Raw genomic sequence first — 22,220 nt, 5'->3', positions numbered from 1 at the left:
CCATTCTGAGAGTTGCCCCTTTAATGATTGTGAAATGGATTCCTGGAGTGTGTGTGGGAGCTGCTTACAAAGGTCTGTTGCAATGTATGTTGTTGAGCTGCCATGTGGGAGAGCTCTTGTTAAATACAGTGACTACTGTGCTATGTCCTAATTAGAGAGCAACTTGTTTGGCTCACTGTGTACTGGTGGGAGTTCTCCAACGTAAATCTCAATGGGCTGACAATCTTTAACAATATGCTTTAGAATGTTCTAGACAAGAAAAATTGATTTGCATGAATTGCCAAGTGATTTTCTGTTCTGCCTCATGTGCCGAGTGACCTTATTATTATTCTCCATAAACATCAAGTGAAAGTATATTTACAGAATATTTGTACTTGCTGACAAATCACTGTTCCATAGATTTCCCTTTGTTCATCACTGACCTATGGGTCTCACCGCGTTCATTACTAACCCATGGATCTCCCTTGCCTATCATGGATCCATGGATCTCCCATGTTCATCACTGCCCCAAGGAGCTCCCCCTGTTCATGGATTACCCTTTGTTCATCTTGTCTATCGCTGACCCATGGATCTCCTTCTGTCTATCAGTGATTCCTGAGTCTCCTGCCTATTGCTGACTTATTATTCTCCCCCTGTTCATGACTGACCCATGCATGTTCCCCTGTCCGTCACTGATCCCTGAATATCTTCTGTCCATTACTGACTTCTAATTCTCTCTATTTATTGCTAACCTATGGATTACCCACTGTCCATCAATGATCTACGGATTCCTCCTATGGTTCGCTCTCAGTACACTGTATTACTGCTCCATAAGTTCTGCATTATGTCACCATCCTCTATCCATTGCATTCTTCTCAAAATGCTGAGTTTTTGCTCTGTTACACTTGGTACAGTGGATTACTGCTTGGTAACTCCATACTGTGTTACTCTCAGTGCACAGCGTTATTTCTCTATTACCCATGTTACATTGAGCTACCACTCCATCACTCTCAGCACACTGAAAAATTGCTTTATTGTTTTCAATACACTGTGTTACTCTTCTGTCACCATTTTTGATTCATTACTCTTAGTACCCTATCTTCCTGTTCTGTTACTCTCAACAATATTATTACTCCACCACTCTTAATGCTCTGTATAACAATTTGTAACTATGAATACATTCCAATTCTGCTTTGTTATTTTCGGAATCCTGGATTCCTGCTTTGTCAGTCTCAGTTTGCTGTGTTTTGCTCTTGTATCTTCTTGTGGTACTAAATATGATTTGCATTCTGCAGATGAGCGGAGCTTAACAGAAGAGAAGGTTCTACTTTGTCAGCATCAGGAATGTATTGACAAGAGGAGGGCTATTAAGGTAAGGAGACTTGTTTCTTCTTGTAACCAATAGGCAGGTGCTCACATTCACACTTACACGAGTGTTCTCTCTCTTTCCGTTCTCTCCCAATGACTGACCCCAACCCCATCTCTTCCCATACCATCTTTGTTTTCATACCTTCTGGGATAATAATATACCCAGAATTTTCAACCTGTCCACTTGTCTGCAGAGATTATTTATGGATTTATGCAATGAAGTGAAGCATGTTGAACTGGACCTGTTTATGGAGCACATTGAGTTTTTTTTTTATCATTTATGACAACATGGATCAATGGCATAAAATCATAGTGATATTCCGTGATTTAATTTAACTTGTATACCAGGGTGAGGTCATTGGCCATCGCCCTGCTTACATAAATACTGTGGCTACAAAAGCAAGTCAAAGGCAGGTTACCTTGTGGCAAATGACACACTTCCCAACACCCCAAAACCATTTCGCCATCTACATGGCACAATTCAGAGTATGATGGAACACCCTCCACTTGCCTGGATGATTGCAGCTCAGACAACATTCAAGAAGCATGACATCATCCAGGGCAAAACAACCCACTTCATTGGCACTCCATCCAGCACCTTAAACATTCATTCCCTCTGCAACCAGTGCTCAATGGCTGCAGAGTACGGTAGTGTAGCGGTTAGCGCGACGCTATTACAGCGCCAGCGATTGGGGTTCAATTCCCGTTGCTGTCTGTAAGGAGTTTGTACATTCTCCCGTGTCTGCGTGGGTTTCCTCCGGGTGCTCCGGTTTTCTCCCACATTCCAAAGACGTACTGGTAGGTTAATTTGGGTTTAAAATGGGCGGCGCAGACTCGTTGGGCCGGAGGGGCCTGTTACCACGCTGTAAATAAAATTTTAAATTTTTAAATTTTTAAAAATGCACTGTAGTTATTCACCTTGTCTAGTCAGCACCTCCCCAAGCCTACAGTCTCTGTTATCAAGAATTACAAGGGATGCAAGTACATGGAAATACCTCTTCCAAACCATACCATCCTGACTTTCATTGCTTGGTCCAAGTCCTGGAGCCTCCCACCTAATTGTATTATATGAATGCTTTCAACAGAAGGACTGCTGCAGTTCTAGAAAGTGGCTCACCACCACCTTTTCAAGGGCAATTAGGAATGGGTAATAATGCTAGCTCTACCAGCAACACCGCACCCTGAAAAATGAATATTATAAGAACAGTCTTCTGTCTGAGACAAATTTAGGAGTTGTTTGTTATTATGCTGCATCCACTGGTAACGTTCAAGGAACATCAGGGAGTTGCTCAGTGTCTCAGCCAACATTCCTCCCTCAACCAACATGGCTAAAAATGAATGTGGATTTCATGTGTTTGTGGTGTCTTATTGTGCATAAAATATCTGCTGAGTTAATAGTACAACAATGTTTGCACTTCGGAAATAATTCTTTTTCCGTCAATGTTTTGCAGTGTTTCGAAAGACCATTTACATTGCAGTGTAAAGCCAGACTTCCAGAAGAATAGAGAATGAAAATCAAAAAAAAATGCAGATGCTCGAAGTCTGAAAAAAAACAGAAAATGCTGGAAGCATGCAGTAGGTCAGGTAGCACCTGTGGAAAGGTAATCAACATTAACAATTCGGGCCAGAGAACCTTGGTTAGAACTGGGAAAGAGCTTAAAAAAAAGTAATTTGAGATGTACATTAAAAAAATGTTTTCACCCTCCTATCAGCTTCTCTGCAATTTAAAATTACTTCTTTTTAATTTCCCTTTCCCATTTCTGACAAAGGAGCTCTGGCCTGAATCATTGACTTTGTTTCTCTTTCCACAGATTCTGTCTGACCTGTTGAGTGTTTGTAGCATTTTCTGTTTTTACTTCAGCAGGACAGTGTGGGTGCAAGTAGCCTGTTGACCATTTGATGGCAGCATCACTCTGCTGAAACAATGTACAAAAAGTGCTAGAGGAACTGAGCAGGTCAGGCAGCATCCATGGAGGGAAATAAACAGTTGACATTTTGGGCCGAGACCCTTCATCAGGACTGGAAAGGAAGAGGGTAGAAGCCAGAATAAGAAGGTGGAGAGAGGGGGAGGAGCACACACAGGCAGATGATAGGTGAGTTCAGCTGATAGGCGAGTCCAGGTGAAAGGGGGATGGTAGGTGGGTGGGGGAGGGGAGATGATGTAATAAGCTGAGAGGTGATGGGTAGAAGAGGCACAGGGCTGAAGGAGGAGGAATCTGGTATGAGAGGACAGTGGACCATGGAATAAAGAATGGGGAAGGGGAGGAGAGGAGATGGGCAAGTCATCAAGGAGGGGGAAGGGAGCCACAGGAATAAGGGAAGACGGGGGGGGGGGGCGGTGTGGGCAGCAGGGAAGAAGGAGGAGGAGTGGGCTTACCAGAAGTTAGAGAAATCAATGTTGAGGCCATCAGGTTAGAGACTCCCAAAGCAGAATATGAAGTGGTGTTCCTCCAACCTGTGGCTGGCCTGAACGTGGCAGTATAGGAGGCCATGGATGGACATGGGAGTATGGGAGTGGGACGTGGAATTGAAGTGGGTGGCCAACAGAAGGTCCTGGCTGTTGTGGCGGATGGAGCAAAGACGCTCAATGAAGCGGTCACCCAATCTACGTCGGGTCTCACCGATGTACAGGAGGCTGCACCGGGAGCACCGGATGCAATAAGTGAAACCCTTGGACTCACAGATGAAGCACTGTCTCACCTGGAAGGATTGTCTGGGATCCTGAATGGTGGTGAGGGAGGTGGTGTAGGGACAGGTGTAGCACTTGGTGTGGTTGCAGGCGTGTGCCAGGGGGTTATCAGTGGGGAGGGACGAGTGGACAAGGAAGTCGTGGAGAGAGCAGTCCATTTGGAAAGTGGAGAGAAGGGGTGAGGGGAAGATGTGCCTGGTGGTAGGATCCCATTGGAGGTGGCAGAAATTGCAGAGAATGATGTGTTGGATACAGAAGCTCGTGGGGTGGTAGGTGAGAACAAGGGGAACCCTGTCCCTGCTATGTCAGTGGGGGGGGGTGGGGTGGTGAAGGCAGATGTGTGGGAAATGGAGGAGATGCAGGTAAGGGCAGCATTGATGGTGATGGGAGGGAAACCCCAGTTATGAAAAAGGAGGACATCTCTGATGTTCTCGAATGGAAAGCCTCGTCATGGGAACAGATGCAGAGGAACTGGGAGAAGGGGATGGTGCCCTTACAAGTTAAAGGGTAGGAAGAAGTGTACTCGGGGTAACTGTGGGAGTCAGTGGGTTTGTAGAAGATGTCTGTGGTTAATGTGTCTCCAGAGATGGCGATAGAGAGATCCAGAAAAGGGAGAGAGGTGTCAGAGATGGACCAAGTGAATCTGCTGAAACCCTGGTGATCCTAGAAAATGGATTTCTGGGGGATCCTTTCACTTGCCTGTTAAAATTTTAGTTGCTGATTCCTGAAAAATCACTGTTGATCGATTTATGTTCGCCTTTGGAGTGTCATAATTGCTTATCTCACAAGTATGGAGCCATCACTGGGATTGAATGTCCTCCCGGGAACTACCATTCTCCTCCTCCTCCCTCTAATCCTTCATCTGCCAGTAGGAGCTTGTATCTCATGGGGCAGACACATGACTGTGTAATATCCGGGTTATAAGTTGATCTTTAATGAAATTCTTTGCAAATTTACATGACTCTAACACATCTTCCACAATCACCATGGCAAATTTTACTGTCTTCCCTGCAAATGTGCATGCCTGGCAGGAATATTCCCTGGCCTTGGCCCCAGCTCCAATCCCAGCCTTGGAGAAGCTCAGAACATCCAGCAGGAAAGGACTGGATTTCCTTTGCTGAGATTTGTTGTCTAGGTAAAGTCTGTTGAGTACAACTTTTGTAAGTTTTAGCAGTTTCTGCCTATCATTGTTTGGAGTGAAAAGGGTCATTCACTGCCCTGTAACAGAGGAAATATCATAAATAGAGTGTGACAAGGAAAGTGATAGAGTAAGTGTGGATGACGCACAATACATTGCTAACCCATGTCCCTGCTACATTGCTCAGTTAGATCATGCATTGTTTGAGCATTACAATGACTGCAAGATTTGGCCCTCCTCTGGTTGACTTCATTGTGCTAAAATATCAGATCAGCTTGAAAGGAAATTTAAGATTACAGGTGTAAAAGTAACCCATTGCTTTGCAAAGTCAGTTTAGGGTTAAAATTGTGCTATGGGTTTGTAGAGTTCTTGTAATGGAACAACTTAGTATGTCTTACATTGGTTTAGCTGCACAAGGGAAGTTCAAACGGACAAGTTCCCAGGGGAAGTGGTCAAGTGTGGAAGGTTGGGGATTCAGGGGTTAGAAGTTGGTCGGTGTAGGTGAGTTTGCATGATCTTTTGAGGCAAAGCTCAATATGGGTGGTCTGAGGCATGACAGTACTGAGGAAGTTAAATGAGGATGGGGTATAAGAGCCAATGGGAAATGCTCCTCAAAACAAGTGGCAATGGATGACGGGTCACTAACTGCCAAGGTGAGGAAATGGGGTGGAGGGGAGGAACACCAAAATTGGGAAATAGAGAGGTTGGTAGAGATAAGGGATGGGAGAGAAGAGAGGTAAGCAGAAAGTAGGCAGGAAGAATTACACTGCCCTGAAAATAGAAAAGAATTCCCTCCATCCCCATACTCCTCCAGACAGTGTCCAACATCTGTCACTGTACTGATGGGTTTTGCTGTAACAAATAGGTTCAGCGATGCTGAACTCTTAGCTTTGTTGGCAAAATGCATTTTCTATATTACTTGGAATCCAGACTCTCAAGGGTTAACTCACCTGGGCACTGCTCCCAGCGCTGTATGTGCAGTTTTTTTTTGTGTGCACAAGATCCTCAGACAGTGTGTGCTGTATCAGACAGTCCCTCCCTGAGAATCACGCACTGCTAATCATCTCTTGTTGCTGTGTTCATTGAGTCGTTGCCCAAGGGAGTACGAGGAAAAAGTACAGTGGGGTTCCTGCTCACACAGAAAGCTCCAACAACAACCACCGCTTTCCTGCCGAAAATCTTACTGATACAGGGCTTTACCCTCTAGAAGATTGAGAATTAAAGCAACATTTACATCCGAAACATTTTTATTTTGCTTCTCTGATCCTTTCAGAATCCAGCCTCCAGACAATAGGGCTGCTGAACTTTTTCATTATGTATCTTTTGTGAGTTTTCTAAATTTAAAACGGAATGTATTTGGCTTGGCGATGAAGCAAATGTAGCAAGACATTAGGCCGAACCCAGCTCACCAGATGTCTGAGACTCCCCCGGACCCAAGCAAATCCCATGACAAAGAGGTAAGTTTCTGAATCTTTGTTAATATATCTCCAGGAATGTTGAAGATTGTGAATGGTGAAGTGAGCTGCCAGAGTCTCAGCCTGTCAGTTGGCTCATTTGGTCATACTCTCACACTGAGCCAGTAGATTAGTGTAGTAGCAGGTGAGGAATGAGATCTGAGCTGAAGCTTTTTCTCTCTGTTAAGGGGGTGGGGGTTTAGAAATCCCATGGACGCTAATGAAAGTAGGGAATTCTCCCAGTATCCCAGACTAACATTAGCTTCTCAGCCAGTAGCTCAGCAGGGCTTTCATTTCATCGCTCTTTCTGGGGTCTTGCTGTCTGACCAACCTATTGGAGTTTTTTGAAGAAATCACAGGTAGGGTGGATAAGGGAGAGGCGGTAGACGTTGTGTATTTAGACTTTCAAAAGGCCTTCGATAAGGTGCCTCACAAGAGACTGATTAATAAGATGAGAGGTCATGGAATTATGGGTAGGATAGCAGAATGGGTGGAGCATTGGCTGGTTGGCAGAAAGCAAAGGGTGGAAATAAAAGGATCTCGTTCTGGTTGGTTACCGGTTACTAGACAGTTTAGGAGAATGGGCAAGGAAATGGCAGATGAGATTCAATGTTGAGAAATGTGCAGTTGTACACTTTGGAAGCAGAAATAAGCGGGTAGATTATTATCTAGAAGGAGAGAAGATTGAAAGTACGGTATTACAAAGGGACTTGGGGGTACTCGTACAAGATACCTTAAAAGTTAACCACCAGGTTGGATCGGTGGTTAAGAAAGCGAATGCTATGTTGGCATTCATCTCGAGAGGTATAGTGTATAAAAGTAAGGAAGTGTTGATGAGGCTCTATGGGGCACTAGTGAGGCCTCATTTGGAATACTGTGCGCAGTTTTGGGCCCCACATCTTAGGAAGGATGTGCTGACGTTGGAGAGGGTTCAGAGGAGATTTACGAGAATGATTCCGGGAATGAAAGGGCTTACGTATGATGAGCGTTTGTCGGCTCTTGGACTGTGCTCACTGGAGTACAGAAGGATGAGAGGGGACCTCGTAGCAACATTTAAAATGTTGACAGGAAAGGATAGAGTAGATGTGGCTAGGCTGTTTCCCTTGGTGGGCGAGTCCAGGACCAGAGGGCACAATCTTAGAATTAGAGGGTACAGTTTCAAGACAGAGATGAGGAGAAATTTCTTTACCCAGAGGGTGGTGAAATTGTGGAACTCCTTGCCACGCACAGCAGTGGCGGCCAGATCAGTGGGGGTGTTCAAGGAGGAGATAGACAGATATCTAAATAGTCAGGGTATCAAGGGATATGGGGATAAGGCTGGAAAATGGGATTAGAATAGGTTTTTTTTCCCACCCCATTTCTTTTTCCCTTTTCCTTGGAGCAGACTCGATGGGCCGAATGGCCTGCTTCTGCTCCCTTATCTTGTGATCTTATGAAATGGCTGCCTCATTTGTCTGTATTGTATTCGCCGTGTTTCATTGTGTTAACAACAATTGAAAATTTTTGACGAACCATTGAATCAGGTCCATGAACAAGCTCATCTCCCCTCCATGCTCTCTTCCCTGCCTGGTCTCAATGCCCATCACCTTCTCCACCCTGTTCCTCGCAATGCCCAATCCTGCTTCCACCTTCACCAACCCAGCACCTCTCACCCTCTCTATCCTGCCTCCACCCCTCCCCCACCCCCCAACATCCTAAGGGCCTCCATCTTCCCCTTCCCCAATCCTACTCTCATCATCCCTTCACCCTCCCTAACTCTTGTCCTCTAACCCTCCCCTTCACTTCTGCCACCCTGCCTCTGCTCTCCCCCTCGTTCTACCTGCTGCTGCTCTAACCTTACCCATTCCTTTCCTCACCTCTTCCCTCTTCCAACTTTTGATTATTTCTGTCCTCATTTCTTGTAGTAACACAAATGCCCATTTATTTTTTGGTAATGCCTGGCTATACTAACCCAGCTCCCATTATATTGAAGAGTGATTGCCAGGGCAGAACCAGGTTTATGAAGCTGATGGGCACTGTGTGTCTTGCTTTCTGATCCAACAGCAGGGAAGACGACAAGAAACAGCTCAAGTGAATATTTTTAGGCATGAGTTTCCAGCAGCAACAAATCTGAACAATGGCCTCTTGCAGCTTGTTCCATTCTATTTGGTTTCTATTCTTCCTGCAGGAAACATCTGTCCCCTGTTTAAGCTCTGAGAGCCCTCCTCACCGATCCATCCCTTTATAAACATCCAACTCAGACAGTTTGCAGGCTGATTGTTTGAGCAGAAAATCTACTTTATTATACAAACCTACATCTAAATACACTTTCATTCAATATTTGGGTGAGTGCACCAACTGTGTGTGATGATGAACACTGTGATATTTGCTCTGTGTGTGAGATTTATACTAACAGTAAAGGGAAATCAGTCTGAGACGTTTACAGTGGTGAACAAAGGCAATTGTGTGATATTTACTCCAATAGTGGAGGAAGATGAGTGTTGCTGATATTTACACTTAGAATGAACATAGAACAGTGTGTGATATTTTTGCTGACATTGAAAAGATGTATTTTTGATGATTGAGGGGAAAAAGAGTTGTCTTTATTTAAGACCTGGTTGTTTTTGATTGCATTAGTGTACAGTGTGATCTCTTTGATGTGGTTAGCTTCTTTGGAATTTAAGTTTCTTCCCAGGAAGTGCTCCTTTTCCCTCTGGGAAAATTGAGGAGAATATCCAGGGCCCCCTCTGTTCCCTTGACCGTGTTTGACCAGCTCCTGTCACAGCTGGTTTGGAGCAAACCTTTCCTGGGAAGTAATATTCATCCCAGACAATGAGAGCACATGACAGAGAAAGAGGGAGTGAGCAGCCTCACTTTGGCACTCACTGCTGAACACACTTTAAAAATACTGATGTGTGTTGCTGTTGCCCAATGTGCCTTCAGAAAGTGGAAGGAACAGACCAATCTGCTTGACACTGTCCACAGTGAGTAACTGTTTTCCTTTTGATGGATTTAATCAATTTCAGTTTTATGTTGCTTCCTTCCTCACCCACTTTCACCATGTGTTAAAGAAGTGGAATGTGGATTGATGCTTAGCTAATGCATTTATTTGTAGAAGCAGTAAATCAGTTTATAACTCTCATACAGAGTCTTTTCTTCATTAATGGGATATGCACGTTACTGGCATTTATTGCCCATCTCTATTTGCTTTTGAGCGGTAACGAGTCACTTCCTTCAATTACTGTAATCCATTTGGTGAGGGTATTCCCATGGTGCTGTTTGGTAGAAAGTTGCGGGACTTAGACTTAGTACCGTGTATCCAATTGGATGGCATGCAATTTGGAGGGGAACCTCCATGCAGTAGTGTTCGTATGCAATTAAAAAGTGCTCAGCTGTGTTGAAAGTTGATAGTTCCTCTGGAGCCTTAGGCTGGTCCATTTAATAGCAACAAGAATCAAAGTTCCCAAAGTTCTCTTCACATGGATTTTGACATACACTTTCATCTGGCCTGGAATGTTAAGCTAGAAACTGAGCAGGATTGCAATGCCAGTATTCCTAAATAAAGTTGAGCTGCAACAGTAGTGTGCTATCCTCCTCAGGAAATTTTGCAGAGACAGATGGAGGGACCATCCTCTGTCACAGTATGTCTCCAGGGATTGCAAAGCCTCACATCATAGAGAAATGAAGAGTGCCACAAAGTCCATGGACCCCGCCTGGACAATGACCAGCCTGTATTCACAGCAAGTTTGCAAAACTTGCAATGTTAATTTTCAGCAGCTATGTTTGGTGGGTTCAGAGTTGAAGGGATTTGGGTGTTTCTCCTGCATTTGGAAGAAGATATAGGGTGGTGTCAAATTGAGAGATGTGATTGGGCAATAAAGCAAGTAAACAATGTGAGTGGGTTGCTAATGTGCTATAAAGTGCAGGTCTAAAATTGGAGTGAATGGGTGGAGAAATCCTACAGAGCACAGATTAATGGTCTGACTAAGTAACTTCCCCTCTGATCCCCTGTCTGGAAGGTCTTTCAGGCACTGGCTTCTCTCCACACGTTGTGCAATAGCCCATTCTTAATATTAGCTGCAATGGGCTAGTGAACTGTAGAAAGCATCAGTACAATGTTCAGTTCTGTCTCTCCTACCTATCTGTCCCTCAGTGTCCGTATCACACATGTGCGTGTACACGCACGCACACACACACACATTCAGACACACTTTCCTGCATTGGTGACCAGTTACTGGAACCCCAGTTTTCACCCACACACCAAATGTGACAGAGGGCATATGGTTGAGATTGGGTAGCGCTAAAGAATGCATTTGGAACCTCCTCCTAGTGGCAATAAAGCCTATAATCCTGAATAGCTAGTGGGTGCTCTGCCTGCTACAGGCAGTGGAACCACAATGATCTCTTTTTGCGAGCTAGATTTACACTGTTTGCTGCAAATTCAAGTAACCTGATAAAGAATAGGAGGGAAATCAGGAAGTGGGGATTAAATGATTAAGTGACATGGAATTTTGAAATTAACATCCGCCCAGGTGAGAATTGCACAGTCCTACAGTGACAACACTGAAATGTATTTCAATCCACTATCTACCTCTCTGGTGCCTGTGAACAATTGCAGGGAAGACAGGAATGTCAGTTCACTCAAACATCCCACTTTCAAAAGTTTTCCTCCTCACTGAGTCCTCCATTCACAGAATCTGTCACCTTTGGTGTAACATTGAGGGCTCTGTTTACAGAACTTTAAATATGTAATGATTTAGAGGTTGCAGTAATTGACAGATTCCTTTATAAGCTCAATGGAGCTGTCCTCATTTTAATTTCAGTTTGTTCTGAGCTCTGGGCAGAAACAACGTGAGTACTGCAATAAAAGTAGGAAGTGCTGGAAGTACTCAACAGGTTGGGCAGCAAGTGTGGAGATAGAAACATATCAAGTTGATGACCTTTTCTCCATGGATATTGTTTGAAGTTGTTGAGCAAAAGTTCTTTTTGCTTTTCAATGTGGGGTAGTGCGTTCGGTTCTAGCCATCACGTTTCACAATAGATTAGCCCTGGTGGAAATAAGATCATTACAGAGATTAAAAGCTCAAAGACTTGTATCATAGACATACCTTATACACACTTTTCGAAATTGAAGAGTGATCTAAGTATTTTAAAAAGATAAAGAATTTCAATAAAGTAGATTAACTAATTCCTCCAGAATATGGTAGCTAATGACAGTTAACTTTAAAATTAGAACTGGCCACTTGCAGGTGAAATCAGAAAGCATCAGATTATACAATAGTAGAATTGGGAATTCACCATCCAAAAGAAAACAAGTGTTGCAAGTCAATGTTTCAGCAATGTTTGATTTCTGTTGTGTAATGCTGTCAAGGAATTGGAGCAAAAATGGATAAATGGAATTAAGATAAAGATCAACAATGATTTGATCAATTGGAAGAACATGTTCAGAGGCTGATTGGCCTCCTGAAATTCTTCAGTCTGAGACCCCCTAATTTCCTCCTGCATTCAGTATGTTTATAGCCTCATTAGTTACAGGTTGTTAGATACACAGTGGTGAGTGAGGAACTGGATTCATCTCTCAACCAACAGAATGGAACTAATTAAGGATAGCATGCAGCAGTAAGGTTGATTATCTGAGATGGTGATACTTTCTAAAGCAGTGAAGAATGGCTGCTGATGAAAGGAGCTGTGACTGCAGCAACAAAGTGAGTTAATGAGTCTGGTATTAGATGATGAGAGAGTGTGGCAACAGATACTGAGTGAAGGTTATTGACTAAACAAGTTAATTAAAAGACAAGTGAGCATGGAGATGGATAGTAAGTAAGTAAGTAAGTGTGGAGGCAAGTAAATAGTGAATGGATGACAATTGGTGGTTAATTTGGCAATGAGGTGGTATCTCAACTCTAACAAACTTCCTGAAGGAGTTAGCTCATCCTTAGATATAATGGGAAGCTGTTCAACCTAAGACAACTGCATTCCAGAACCAAGGCTGCCCAGACCTCAGTAGTCAAGCTGCAGCAAGTACAATGCTTTGCACATGCTCAGAGTCTGAGCTCCAAGCATTCTTTAATGCTTTCACTGAAGTATATGTGAAGAAAGTCTGAGCACTTGATGTGTTTTTATTTCAAAAATAAACTTTATTCATAATAATATATATATATACAAAAAGAATAATAGTGCAAAGCTTTTTACATTCTTAGTGTCATTTGCTTAATACATTCAGTAGTGTTAACATTTTTTTTAAACATGGTACCATTGCCACTCATGTGGCCCCCTGGAGCGATGCACTCTTTCTTTGTCTAAGGGGCTTCCCCACCAGACTCAGTTCCTCAATGTCCTCTACAACCCATCCCTACTGCTCCACAATGTCCTCTGACCAATTCCCACATTTCAAGAGTCAACTATCAGTGGAGGTGACCATTGATGATATAATTCACCACCACTTTCAGTGGGCCAGCATAGTGTTTAATCAACTGAGGAAAGAAGTATTTGTAGATCAAGACCCCAGATTTGACATTAAATTTGCAGCCTTCCAGACAGCAGTAATCCCTGTCCTCCTGTATGCTTCAAAGATCTGCATCTCAAGGCACTGGAAATATATCACCAATGCTACCCCTGAAAAATCATCCAAATTTACTGGAAGGACAAACAAACTGATGTCAGTGCCCTTTCTCAGGCCAATGTCCTCAATGTTGTTACACTTGGTTGGCTGCATTGGGCAAACTACATTATTAGCATGCCAGTCATCAGATTCCTGAAAAAGGCATTATGTTCTGAGCTCTTTCATGGGAAGAAATTGCCAGATGGACAGAGGAAAAGATTCAATAGTGTGCAAGCCTTGATGAAGAAATGTAAACCTCCCCAATAACTCTTGAGAATCTCTGGCCCATGACTGCTCAATGTGGAGAAGGAGCCTTCAAGCTGCATCAGGAACACACAGAAGTCCTGTATGAGTGGTGGAAGGAGCAACCTGCCTTGAAAACAACTCATCTTCCCCATTTATAGAAGTGTCTGTGGTTTTCACCCCTAAGAACCCACAAAACCAGTGAAAGTAAGTCATCCTCAATCCTAAGGAAACTACCTAAAAAGAAGAGAGTGACAGACAATGAGAGTAGTAACAAAGTGAGTGAGTAAGACGACAAAAAAGTTTTTGTGGTCAGTTTTGTGTTTCAAAAGAGTCAGGGAGAAGACTTATGGTATAAATGTTGGTAAAGTATTTTCAAAATAAGCATTTCCATAAGCATATACCAATCAATTAGCTCAAATAAAAATACTGAAAAGTGTTGGAAATACTCAGCAAATCACACACCATCTGTGAAGAGCGAAAGAGTTAACATCCATTCTGATGAAACATCAGTTCTGATTTATTGACCTGAAATATTAATTTTGTTTCTCTCTCCATGGATTTTGCCTGACCTGTTGTGTATTTCCAGCAATTTCTGTTTTTACTTAAGATTTTCAGTGTCCACAATATTTGGTTTGATTTCATTAGCTCTCTTCATTAAATGGATTTCCACTGGCATAGTTCTCTGGTGTGTTGATTACCTGTTTACACCAACCCAGTCCCTCTTCCCTCATTTTCTGCCCTTCATCACACTTCCCCTCCTCACGCCCCCCCCCCCCCCCCCCCCCCGGCCAAGCCCCAGCATGGTGCTTTTTCCATTCATTATACAGTATCCACCTCTGTAGCTCTTCATCTCCCCCTTCTACAGTATGGTGCTAATAAAAAACCCACTCCATTCCTCCTCCTGGGTTCGTCCTGAGTAATGTGGTGACATCATTGGTGTTAGCTACATCTCACTTGGAGGCTTTATCACCTTTTGAATATGTTCAAATCCCACATTAGAAACTTGAGCATAAAATTTAGACATATAATCCAATGCAGTAATGCACTGTCAAAGGTGCCATCTTTCAGATGAGTTGATAAAGCAAGGTCCTGTCTCCCCTTTCAGGTAGATCCCAAAAAAAATCCCATGACACTATTTTGAAAATGATTGAGTTCTGTTGGTGTCCTTGCCAGAACTTGCCCTTCAATGAGGATCACCAATTATATTTCTGTTATCGGGAGCTTGCTGTGCACAGTCTGGCAGTTGCATTTCTGAGGAAAAAATAGGGACTTCACTTTAAAAAAAAGTGTTTTGAAATATTTGGGAAATCCCTCTGTTTTGAAAGGCATCAGATAAATGCAAGTTTTTCTTGACTTGCACTGTTGATAATCTATCTGATACTGAAGTAAATGGCGTAATATTTGGGCTGCTCTGTTGTCTTTGGCACCAGCTCGTTCTCAAATGTTTTAATAACCCTCCTGGTTGCGACAGTAGCATTGATAACCATACAGAATGTAAACCCAGAGGACTATTGTTTTGAATCTTCCCAACATTAAAAATTTGTTTCCCTCACCTTGCCTTGGTGGGAGGAGGGAGAGAATGGGCAGTGCCACAGACAAGACCCCTGTACAGAGAAGCCCATTTTAGTAGTGTCGACTGAACCCTGCATAGCTCCTCTTGTGTTAATAATATATTGTTGGGAGATCCAAGAGTCGACAGGTGTATTATACTGCAGCATCAAGAGCTGCAATGACAGTGAAGTAGGGTGGGGAGTTAAAAAAAAACAGGTAGAGTTACAGCCTCCTGGGATCAATTTAATGGGATAACCTGCACTTGTACTGCTGGCTGGATCAGACTTTGCCCTTCAGTGAGTGATCAAGAGTAAAGACGGCCAATGTTCCCTCAGCACCAGGGGATTGAACAAGACCTTATGCTACATTGTTAAAGTTATAGCTCTGGTAATGAAACAACAGAAGCCTAGCAGGTGCTTGAGAGAGAAGCTTGATCAAGTCTATGGCCTGTTTCTCCCAAGGTCTTTTATATCATTTACCCAGGTCTTGTCTCTTTTGGGTCTAGATCAAGACATTGATGAGTATGGTGGGAAGTTGATTGGTTGGCCTGTTCCCTGCAGTTAATGGTTCTTCCTTTTAGTTTCCCCCTCTTTCCTCTCCTTCTCTCCTCTTCTCCTGGTGCTAACTCTCATTGGGGGTTCCATCCACTCCTCCCTCGAAACTGTTGACTCTGACAACGATCCAGGTCTCCAATGTCCTCTGCTGTGAAATAGCAGCAATGTAAAAACACATTGGGGTTTAGTTGTTGATTTATGAATATGCAGTATCTTCTGCATTAGCCCAGGAGCTGGGTGCAGTCAAGGTCATGGAATAATTTGTCAACCTGCAGCTTCTGTGAGGCATTTCTGCCCTAGGGGCTACTGAATCTGACCCAACTGCCAATACATATTAAGTCCTGCTCTTCTGCTCTCCCTCTCACCCTGTTTAGAGAGTCTCACTCTCTCTCACATCTACTTTTGCACTAGCTACCTCTCGGTCATCACATTCCCTTCTTTTCATTTCTTTATCACTCTCTTATATCACTTGCTTCCATCCTTCCCTTTCAGTTCCTGACTCATGCCCTTGCTCATCCTCTCCCACTGTTCACCTGATGCTATCTCCCTGCACCCTGGACAAACAGGTCTAACACCACATGGATTCAAAATGAATCAGCAGAACAACCTGTGAAATGGATATGGAATATTAGAGGGCAGAAAATTTGCACAGTTAACTGAATTGTGACATACTGGAGTCCTGTGGTTAGTCCCATTCTGAGATGTGTTCTGACAGTTTTAGAATTTATGCAATTTGCAAAATTTACAGCTGATTAATTCAGGCAATCAATATTAAGGGATTGACAAACTTGTAGTGATGTCTGATTGCTGGGTGATGGGTTATATAATCATTCCACAAGATCACAATCAATGTTTGCATTATGCACAAACTAGCAAACAAAAATCTTTTCTGACCCTTTCCTCAGCTGACATTCTCACACTCGCATAGGGACACTAGGAAATAATCTGTCACAGAAAAATAAGATGGGCTGATTTCCTTTCACTAACCCAGAAGTCACTATACTAGAATCAGCATAGGAACTCTGACTGACCCCCTCTCTCACTAACTTAACCGTCACCAAGCAGTGGTCAGAAGCAGAAACCTTGACTGATTTCCCCTACTTCCAACCCCTGGGACACTAGACAGTGATCAGTAGCAGGAACCCTGAATGATTTAGGATCAGGAAAAGGCTCTTTAACCCTAAGGGCCTGTTATGCCATTCAGTAAGACCATATTTGATCTGTGACCTAACTCCTAAATCCACTCTTTCTCCCTATCCTTCAATACATTGTTTACCCAAAATCTATCAATCTCAGATTTATAATTAACGATTATCCTGGCATCAAGTGCCTTTGCAGAAGAGAATTCCAAGTTTCTAGTGTACTTTGTGTGTGGAAGTTTTTCTTTAGGTTAATTCCTGAAAGACTTGGCTTTAATTTTTAGGCTGTCATTTATCCTAGAAAACCACAGTGAGGAAATGGTTTCTATCTACCCCAACAGATCTACTTACAATAGAGTAAAACAGCACAGAAACAGGTCCTTCTGTCCACCACATCCGTCCTGATCATCAAGTACCCATCTATACTAATTCCATTAACCAGCATTTGGTCCATGGCTTTCTATGCTGGGGGAAAAAATTCCTCCTCAGGTCTTCTCTTAACCCTTACCCTTAAACTTATGCCCTCTAGTTTTAGACACTTCTGATATGGGGAATAGTTTCCTACTATCTCCCTGTCTATGCCCCTCATAATTTTGTATACCTTTTATCAGGCCTCCCTCAACCTTCTCCATTTCTAAGAAAACAAATCCAGTCTCTCATAACTGAAATGTTCCATCCCTGGCAATATCTCCTCTGCACCCTCTCCAGGGCAATCACATCCTTCCTGAAGTGTGATGACTAGAATTACACATGGTATTTTAGCTGTGCATAACTCCCCTACTCTTATATTCTTTGCCCCAACTAATGAAGGAAAAGATTATAAGAGTAGGGGAGTTGTGCACAGCTAATGGCTTCTTCATCGCCTTATCTATCTGTGCTACCATCTTCCGGGATGCTTGGACTTGTATACCCAGGTCTCTCTGTTCTTCAATACTCCCTAAGGCCTTACCATTCATTATGTTCATCCTTTCCGAATTTGTCCTCCCAAAGTGCATCACCTTGCATTTGTCAGGATTAAATTCCATCTCCCATTGCTCTGCCCCTTACCAATTTCAATATCTTCCTGTAGCTTACAACTATGTTCTTCACTATCAATTCTACTGATCTGCAAACTTACTAATCATACCCCCTAAATTTCAATCTAAATCATTACTGTATATAGTAAACAGTAAGTGTCCCAGTATTGATTCCTGTGTTACACTACTGATCACAGGCTTCCAATCACAAAAGCAAAACTCCACTATCACCTTCTGTCTCCTACTATCAAGAAATTTTTGATCCATTTTACCAATTTGCCCTAGATCTCATGGACTCTCTCTTTTTGCAGAGTGTCCCAAGTGGTAGTTAAGGGAGCAAGAGTTTGTACCTTCAGGAGAACAGGAAAAAACTTGGAGTAACAAGGGAGCCTAGCACTTTAAACTCGCTGAGAGTTTATCTGTGAAAAGAGCAAATAAAAATGGAGCGCTTGCCCCATGTAACAGTGATCATTCCTGAATAGTTGCAGTCAGACCTAGCAGTTGTAGTTAAACCTGTTTGCAGAGCCAGTTGAAGACATTCTTGGTTTACTGAACTACTGTGAAGAGAGCTCTGCCCAGAGCACAATATTTATACAGGTGTTTGTTCAATGTCTGTGCTGAGCTTTGAAACAAATTCATTTTCTCCCTCCATTGAAAGTTTGAGCTTTGGATTACAGTCCATCAGAGTGACGATTTACTTCATGGTCTGGTTAATTATAAATTGGAGGACATCTGACATCCACAGAATACCTTTTCTGGCATTGTGCAGCCTGCTGCCTTTCCCACCTATAAAGTGTGCTTGAAGCTGAGTTAAAACTCAGCCTGTTCTGCTCAGTGGGACCATCACAGCAGGCAATCAGTGGCAATGGTAAAGCAGCCCCTTGCCTGCTTAGTTACACCATCTCCAGCCAGTTTCCCTGAAATGCAAAATCAGATGGCCCATGACCTTTATGGGTCACCTCCCACTGGTTTACAATGAGGTTTCCAGATGGGAAATCCCCTCTGAGAGTTTACTACGGACAAGCACAAGATGCTTCCTTGACTAATATTTGTGGCAGATTCTTGGAGAATGCTTGAATCCTTGGAGCATTCGACTGAAGATGATGATAACACAGAGTAACCAAACATACCTTTTATAATTTATTTAAATGATATTCTTAGATGTTTCAAATGGACAGATAAGGAACGTTTGTTGCTAGAGGAAGGGTATTGATAGATGTCAGTAGCTTACTTCGTCTTTCTGAAGGTTTATTTCTCAAAATAGCTTGGGTGATTTGTTTCCCTACTGTCAGTTATTGGGCCATCTATCTAAATTTGTGCCTTTTTTTATGGCTTCAATTCCCCTAAAACCTGATTGTACAGTAGAAACAATGTATGGTGTCCCCTGTAGCTTTCAATAGAAGGTGTTTGGTCACCAGCAGTCATCCACTGGAACCTCTGCACAGCAGTTCGACTTCCATCACTAAGGACAGTGTGTGGATCCTGGGCTCTACAAAGGAAGCTAACAGTGATTTGGACCTCAAGCTATATACCCTGGCCCATGCTCTAAATTTATTCTGTACTGTACCTGTTGTGGGAGTATTTGATGGGGCAACGTAGACGTAGCTTGAGTCAATAGCTAACCTGTGTTCTACCTGCCCGGAGAGTGTTTGGGATGGTGCAAGGGACCTTTATTCCCTCCTGACTCATAGCTAATGACCAGTTACTGCCTACTAGATGAATTCAGCCAGTGAAGGAGGTATTTTGCTTATCTTTGGCAAAATAGAATGAGAATTGAATAAAATGGAGGAAATGTTTAAATGAGATATTAATTGAGATAAGAAGTAAAATCATAATAATATTGTTCGTTGAATGTTCTTACAATGCTCAGCTTGGAACCAGTCATAACAAATGGAAACCCACAGCAGGATTTAAAGGGCATTTCTAGTTCTGTATTTTCATTTATCTGAAGCTCTATCCCTCTATTCCTATCGGGCCTGGCACAGATTTCCAACCCCCTGCTCAACCCAACTCCATCCCACTGTGTCATTTGTGGCATAGCTCTGCATCTCTCAAATGCGGAAGAAATCTGAGAGAGAACTGAAACTGGGAAAGTTTTTGAAGCCACTTATTCAGAAAAATAATTCCACTTCTCACTGCATTTTTCTGAGAGTCAGATCCAAATTAATGGTGGGTAGCAAAACTGTTATCCAGAGATTCTGGACCTGAACTCCCAAAGAAGCTCTCATTAAAACACCTATCTCGTCAGGAAGGAGCTGTGGATAAAATGCTGAGTACACAGTTGTGAAGCAGCACCTGTTTGGGAGGACTGAAGGTTTCACACTGAGTTTGTTTGAAGTTTTTAAAGTGGCAGATCCCAGGCACATTAGCAAAAGAACTTCTTGTTTCCCTGAGGTAAGCCAAGGACATCACTAAGCATTTGTTGTCTCTTATCTGCCAGAAAAAGATTGGTTATGCAACCAGCAGCCACATCACTTATTTGTACTAATGAATCAGTGTGTTTAAACTGGACAGAAAACCAATACGATAAGCGGAATATCATGATTGTGTTCATTCTAGAGATGGGCTCTGTGGTGCAGTAATGATAATAATGAGCCACAGCAATTCTCCAAAATGGTAAGAGACAGGAATACCCCAAACACATTCTCAGTTTTACGTACAATTTCAGATGAAATCCTGAGTTGAACTGGAGGAGGGAAAACCTACGTTATTTGAACGTATCCTCCTCCTCTCAGACACAGACATGTGCACACATGATTCTTGGAAGTTATTGACTTTTCAAGGAGTGTTGCATTGTGTATGACATCTTGCTCATTTCTGCATTGCATTTTACTAATGTTATCTCTTTTTCTTTCAGGTGTGCCATCATGGTGATTGTCAGGAAATTAACAATCAATCTCCACTGAACCTCTGTGCATCGTGTGACAGCAAACTCCACGACACAATGCACTTTGATCGGCATATCCGATTTGACCTCCCACCTCAAGGTCTGTCCTTGTTTTATTCCATTATTCACTTCCTCCTTTGTTGGACTTGCTGTGTTTTCCTGACTTCACTGGCAAGATGCCTGATATCATTCTTAGTGCCTTCACTTTCACAGGATTCAGACCTTGTCGGACCACTCGTACAGTGACCTTACCATGCAATCAGGAAAACACAGTAGCCCTCTGCCAGGCCGGTTCCTGTCATTTCCAGACTGACCTTGAAATTATTGTTGGTTAACTGCCCTGCCCCATGCCCCATACTTAATTTCTCATCACTTTTCTCTTTCTGAATCTCAAACTGTTGATTCCTTCCCTTTATATCTGTATTTATGAGAGGTTGCTCACTCCCTCCAGTCTCAGTACTGTTAAGCTCTGTAGCAAAAAAAACCTGCTGGAGGAACTTGTTGGGTCTCAGCTCCTCCAGCATATTTTGTTCATTGCTCCAGATTCCAGCATCTACAGTCTCTTGTGTCTCTTTTGACTCTGTGATTCAAGAGAGTCATATGGAATGGAAAAGGGCCATCACATCCATGCCAACAATAAGGCACCCATCCATATTAATTCCATTTTCCAGTACTTGGCCCATACCTTTCTATGCCTAAGCAATTCAAGTGCTCATCCTTAAAGTACTTCTTAAACACTGTCGGCGACTCTCCTTCCACCACACTCTCAGGCAGTGTATTCCGGACACTGGATGAAAAAGTTCCCTCTCAGATCCCCTCTAAATCTCTTACCCCTTCCCATAAATTTATGTCCTCTAATTTTATCTACCTCTGATGTGGGGGAAAATTTCCTGCTGTCTACCCAATCCACAGCCTTCATGATTTTATATACCTCAATCACATCCCCTCTTAAACTCCTCCAGTCCAGGAAAAACAAATTTAGCCTCTCCAGTCTCTCTTCATAACTGAAACACTCCATCCTAGGTAGAATTCTGGTAAATCAACTCTGCACCCTCTCCAGTGCTATCACATCTTTCCTGTTGTGTGGTGACTAGAACTGCACACAGTACTCCAGCTGAGTTCTGACCAGTATTTTATAAAGTTGGAACATGATCTCCCTTCTCTTGTATTCAGTGCCCCGACTAATGAAAGCCAGTACCCCATATGCCTTTTTAACTGTGCTTTCCTACCTGCAATACCATCTTCAAGGATCTTTGGACTTGTATACTAAGGCGTTAGTACTCCCAAGGACCCTACCATTCATGTGCTAGCCTCTGTGTACTCCCAAAATGCATCACCTCACATTTATCTGGATTAAACTCCATCTGCTATTTCTCAATCTGTTTCACCAACATGCTGATATCACACTGTAGCCTAAAACTCCCCCTCCACACTACCAACAACTCCACCAATCTTCGTGTCATCTGCAAACTTATTGATCATGCATCCCAACATCCACATCCAAATCATTCACGTATTTTACACAAAGCAAGGCACCAGCACCATTCCCTGTGGAACACCAATTGTCTAGGCACCCAATCACAAAAATAGTGCAGTACCATAGCCCCTTGTCTCCTTTC

General features: G+C 42.9%; 1 protein-coding gene across 4 annotated transcripts in view; it reads left to right on the top strand.

Moving 5' to 3' along the window:
- Positions 1-22,220, top strand: part of LOC127583359 (pleckstrin homology domain-containing family G member 5-like) — a 75,416-nt gene that overhangs the window by 4,989 nt on the left and 48,207 nt on the right. The window contains exons 2-3 of one of the 4 annotated variants that reach the window (XM_052039252.1): positions 1,275-1,351; positions 20,572-20,701. In XM_052039252.1, the coding sequence (XP_051895212.1) occupies positions 1,275-1,351; positions 20,572-20,701 (207 nt within the window). Of the gene's footprint in view, positions 1-1,274; positions 1,352-2,890; positions 2,923-6,236; positions 6,632-9,539; positions 9,592-20,571; positions 20,702-22,220 lie in introns of those variants that run through there. The other 3 variants (XM_052039255.1, XM_052039253.1, XM_052039254.1) reach the window with 3 other exon arrangements.

The sequence above is a fragment of the Pristis pectinata genome, chromosome 26, assembly GCF_009764475.1.
Source record: "Pristis pectinata isolate sPriPec2 chromosome 26, sPriPec2.1.pri, whole genome shotgun sequence".
Taxonomy (NCBI): domain Eukaryota; kingdom Metazoa; phylum Chordata; class Chondrichthyes; order Rhinopristiformes; family Pristidae; genus Pristis; species Pristis pectinata.
Note: the sequence above shows the minus strand (reverse complement) of the source record. Positions and strands in the feature narration are given on the sequence as shown.